At 39.3% G+C, this 5364-nt stretch overlaps 1 protein-coding gene across 3 annotated transcripts in view; it reads right to left on the bottom strand.

Annotated features, from left to right (window-relative positions):
• Window positions 1–3880, bottom strand: part of TMEM38B (transmembrane protein 38B) — a 38017-nt gene extending 34137 nt beyond the window's left edge. Inside the window, exon 1 of one of the 3 annotated variants that reach the window (XM_019635787.1) lies at window positions 3677–3880. In XM_019635787.1, coding sequence (XP_019491332.1) covers window positions 3677–3788 — 112 coding nt within the window. In that variant the 5' untranslated portion in view covers window positions 3789–3880. The remainder of the gene's footprint in view (window positions 1–3676) is intronic. The other 2 variants (XM_019635785.1, XM_019635786.1) reach the window with 2 other exon arrangements.
• Between the last annotated feature and the right edge of the window lie 1484 nt (window positions 3881–5364).

The following is a 5364-nucleotide window of genomic DNA, read 5'->3' as shown; positions in this document are numbered from 1 at the left end:
GAAATGTTTTACATGTATCTAAAATGAATATTGTTATTGTGTAGAGGAGGTAATGCAACCTTCTGTGACACAATGGGGGAAAGAAAAAAAAAAGACAATGACAACAACCTAGTTGGGCTTCTTCAGGACTCCACCAGTACCCTTCATCTTGTTATCCTCAACATCTAATATAGTGCCTCATATGCAATAGTTCCAATGAATATTTGCCTAATAGAACTACGTTTGATTTGAGAGAGGCTAGCAAAATAGTGGTGAGAAAATTAAGAGTAAAATAATAGATTCTGTGTGTAAAAATCAAGTAGAAACATTGTAGATTAAATTTTCAGGAAGTATTACAGAAAATAGCAATTGGATATAAATGTAAGATTGAAGAAATGTGTTTATTTTAATGAAGATTTAAATAAAAAAAGAGAGAAGACAGATGAAAAATGTAAACCTTTGTTAAAATGGTTTCCAAGAGCTTCCAAAGCCCAGAGAATAGAAACCAAGCAAAATAAAACAAAAAACCTATATACTACTAGCCAAAACTGAAAACTATAGACAATCAGATGCCAGAGTTGAGGAGGAACTATAGTTAATTATAAGATAAATGGAGGTAAACTAAGAAATAAAAACAACCCAATTTATTGAATACCCTGATATCTTTGTTATGAAACACAAGTCACATGGAAAAGGAAAGAACGGCTGGGGGGAGGGGACGCATCATCCTTCCTGGGATGAGAAGGCCTACAACCTGAACCAAAGAAAAAAGGGATGCTATCCTTATCCACACCACAGAGAGAGTTAATCCACCTTTACCCCTGTTGCCTCCACTAGCATTTAAGACCTAGGCAGAGACTACAAATCATAAAATGTAAGTGGTAGGAAAGTGGGCGTAAGGTACTGGCAGTGGTAGAGTACATTCCAAGAGTTAGAATCTCAAGGCGTAACATGCTTGAGAGGATAAAGATACAAAGAACCTTGGCAGCAGTACATAGGTGAACTGCAGTTGTATTGTACTANCACTGCCCCCCAACCCCTCTGTGCTCTGCCTATTCATCCCTCGGGCGCCCGTCTCTGGCAACACTGATCTTTTTACTGTCTCCATAGTTTTGCCTTTTCCAGAACTTTATATGTTGGAATCATACAGTAAGTAGCCTTTTCAGTTTGGCTTCTTTCACTTAGTAATATGCATTTAAGCTTCCTCTGTGTCTTTTCATGGCTGAATAGCTCATTTCTTTTTAGTGCTAACATTCCATTGTCTGCATGTTCCCCAGTTTATATATCCATTCACCTACTGAAGGGCATCTTGGTTGCTTCACAATTTTGGCAGTTATGAATAAAGTTGCTATAAACATCCATGTTCAGGTTTTTGTAGACATAAGTTTTCAACTCCTTTGGGTAAATACCAAGGAGAGCAATTGCTGTATCATATGAAAGAATATGTTTAGTTTTGTAAAAAACCACCAAACTGTCTCCCAAAGTGGACGTGCCATTTTTCATTCCCACCAGTAGTGTGTGAGAGTTCCTGTTGCTCCACATTCTCACCAGCATTGCCATCTTGATGTTTTAATTTGTGTTTCTCTGAGGGCATATGTTGTGGAGGTCTTTCCATATGCTTATTTACCATCTGTGTATCTTCTTTGGTGATGTGCTCTTAAGATCTTTGGTCCACTTTTTTTTAATCAGGTTTTTTGCTTTTTTTCTTGTAGAGTTTTAAGAGTTCTCTGTATATTTTGAATAACAGTCCTTTATCAAATATGTTTTTGCAATTATTTTCTCCTAGTCTGTGACTTGTCTTCTCATTCTGTTGACATTTTCACAGAGCTCAGAAATATTTTAAAAATAAAAACCATTACTGTTACTAACCCCACTCCCAGATTCCATTTTTTTCCTTTAAAAATAGCCTTAGAAAAGAACTTTTTGTTAACCATTTTCTGGGCATGTTACTGTATTCCCCTATTATTTCAAGCATATATTTAGAAACATGACTTCTGAAATAGAAAAGCTATAGATTTTAAAACACATTATCAATTTATAAAAACATGNTGTCTTTAGCATTCTAAGAAAAGGTGAGAGCATTTCTCCTTTATTTTCTCTCTTTTGGTTTTGTGTTTTGGCTTTTATTCTTATTTCCTTCTCTTTATCATTCTATCTAGTAATAATAATGTGTGCCCAAATAGACATAATAATGCTTCCCTTAATACATGAAGACGATGCTATTGTGTTGACTAAAGGCATGTTCTTGAGATTTTCTAGGAGCTCTCTTATTACGTTCACTCAGCTACAAAGCATCTACATTAAAATCTATTAGTTCAGTTTAGAAAAGTCTTTGGCAGGGCCTCCAGCTCTCTAAATTAGTCTAACTTTAAGGTGCCAAAGTGAAAAAAAAAAAAAAAAGTTAGCCAGGGAATATTCTAAAGACGGGCTGAGAACATTCCCTTCCAGATGGAAGTTAGGACAACTGGGCCATCAGCTGTTGTAAATCCATAACCAGGAGAGAGGCTGAGGATAAAATTAGATAGGATTGTTGAGACTAGCTAATTACAGTGGGTAACCGGGGAGTCTGGTCAGTCAGATTGTAGCTGAGACTAAGAAATCCAACCTGAGCACCAGATGAGGGTTAGTCAGCTGGCTGAAGCAGGAACAAAGTCGGACATTACCAGAGCATAAATGTCACGCTAATGGACCAAGAAGCACCTTGGTGACTATCACCTTGGTGAAGCACCTAGGTATGACTATCCACAGAAAAACTACTGAGGCTAATGTTTGGCAGGAGCCAAACAAGGGTTTTTCCCAGACAGACGAAGAATTGCACCAAAAAAAAATTTGCCATCCTAAAGACACCTTCTTACAAAAAGATCTAACCATAAAAGAAAAAAATTGATAGATAGGGTTACATTAAAATTAAGCACTTCCAATTACAAAAGACACTATTAAGAGAATAAAAAGGCAAACATAAAGTGGAAGAAGATACTTGCTAGATCTATGTATCTCCAACAAAGGAGACTTACTCAGAAAATAGAAAGAACTCACATAAATTAATAAGCAAAAGACAACTAATTTTTTTTTAAGCTCCATGCAAAGCTACCCAAAAGGTAACTCACAAACGAGAACATCCAAATAACCAATAAATGTATGAAGAGGCACTCAACTTCAATAGTCATCATGGAAATGCAAATTAAAACTAGAATAAGATACTACTACATGCTCATTAGAATGATGAAAATGAAAAGGAGAGACAATACCAAGTGCTGGTGCGGATGTTAAGCAACTTGAACTCTCTTACATAGTTGGTGAGAGTATATTTTCATTCACGGATGCTTAAATTGGCTGGGGGTGGGGATGGAGGGTGATGAGGCCTGGAACCTCCCATTCTACCATCTTGCTGATGTCGCTCCTCTGATCTTTTCTATTTGATAACTTTCCCTGGCTTTATACCCAGGTGTAACAATGGACTTTGATTCTTAGGTTGCATTTGCATTTCCAGTTTTTCATTTCATAGGTTGCATTTGTAATTTCCGTTGTGCTGCCCTAGAAACTGATCCTGGGCAAAACACTCAAAGGTGTTTGGACTTTGTTTTGGTTGCCTGTCTATTCAACCTGCTGCATAACTCCTTTCCCATTGTTTGTTTTGTCTTTAGTACGCTTGCCTCAACAGTATNGAGGGGGCCGGTCCGCAGCGCCCCGCACTCACCTGGCTGACGCTTCAGCGCCATCACTGATACCAAGTAGTGGGCGATGTCAAAAAAGGGGAACATGGACGTGCGAGAAAAGGCAAGGGTCAGCTCATCCCACGAAGAGGCCATCACAACGACCTACCACGGCGACCGCAGCAGCCGGGGCGACCGGTTCCCAGCTTGCGCGGGGAGAGTTGGGGGAGGGGCAGGCGCGGGCGCGCGCTTTCCTGCACGCCCTCGAGGAGCCCTGCGCGTGCGCCCTGGCATCCGCGCCGGCGCCGAGGGGCGGGACCGTGAACCCCCGGAGCCAAAGGCAGGCGAGTGGTGGGCGGGTGGGCGGGGCTAGAGGGCTCCCGCTGCTTCCGCACGGCTTGACTTGTTCTCCTAATAAGGGTCCGGCGTTTGTTCCGTGCTGGGGTCTGTGCCAGACCTGGAAGAGTGGACAGATGAAGAAAACATAATGAATACAAATGCATTGTTAATGTTAACATTTAGTGCATTTACTACTTTTAAAATGAATACATAAAGAACTATTTTTCAATTTTGTAATAATTTCTAATATGCTAAATTATCAATACATGTAACACATAAAAGCTTTATGGAGTTCTCAAGAAATTTTATGTCAGCTTTTTTAAAGATTTAATTTACATACATTATACTCATCCGTTTTCATATGAAGTCCTATGATTTTGGACAAACCTGCTGTCTAAAGGAGAGACCCTCAGAGTCGGATTTATTTCTGAATTGATTTCATTCGCCTATATTTCTCCAGCAACTTCAGTGTTCAAGTCACACGTGACTTATGGGAGATAGAAAAAAGAATATGATTAATATTCTGCCCTCAAGAAACTTGTATTCTCCCAAGATAAATTGAAAACATTTTTTAAAGGACACACATAATTTGTACAAAGCAGGTAGTAAGAAGTATAGGCTATGCTAGGGCAGTTTGGAGGAGACGAAGATTATTTCATGGAAATGGAAAGGTGAACTGGCCTTTAAAAGCTAGACTAGAGGTGTAGGGAGTTATTTTGGCTAGACTACAAAGTGAAAAATAAGGTTGGAAAAGAAGTCCTTGAAAGGCAGACCATAAATCAGGAGGTTTGGCTCCAGGGTCACACCTCAGTACACTCAGGCAAATCAGAGCCAGAATCCAGACTCTTAACCATTATGCAAAGCTGGGTTTTTCTTTTCTCTATAGGGGTGCGATCAAACAACAAAATTAGGAACATATTGGTAAGAAGAGACAGGGAAGATAGTAGGACATTTAATGGTCCAAGCAAAAGGTAGTGGAGGCTGAGGACAATAAGAACAGGGACCTGGATGGGGAAAAAGCAGTAGAAATCATAGGCTGGATATCAACTCAACTGATCAAAGAAAGATATGGGGAATGGGTGAGTAGAAGGATTATGGTCGCATTCAAAGAAGTAGGAAACAAAAAAGAGGAGCAGGTTTGGGTGGGAAAACACACAAATTTAGTTTGGTACATTTTTGGTTTGATGTGTCAGCAAATCTTGCTGGCACCAGGAAATTGGAAATACATAATGAGCTGCTGGATAGATAAGAGCCACATGGGAGTATGAACTGCAAAGGGACTTACATTGATGTTTTTTACCTGAATATTTATTTGTTCATTTTATTAATAATTCACTTAACAAATATTTTCTGCATGCCTGCTAGGTACCAGGCATTTTGCTGGATGTCAGAG

This window comes from Hipposideros armiger, unplaced genomic scaffold (genome assembly GCF_001890085.2).
Source record: "Hipposideros armiger isolate ML-2016 unplaced genomic scaffold, ASM189008v1 scaffold_24, whole genome shotgun sequence".
NCBI classification, from domain to species: Eukaryota; Metazoa; Chordata; class Mammalia; order Chiroptera; family Hipposideridae; genus Hipposideros; species Hipposideros armiger.
Note: the sequence above shows the minus strand (reverse complement) of the source record. Positions and strands in the feature narration are given on the sequence as shown.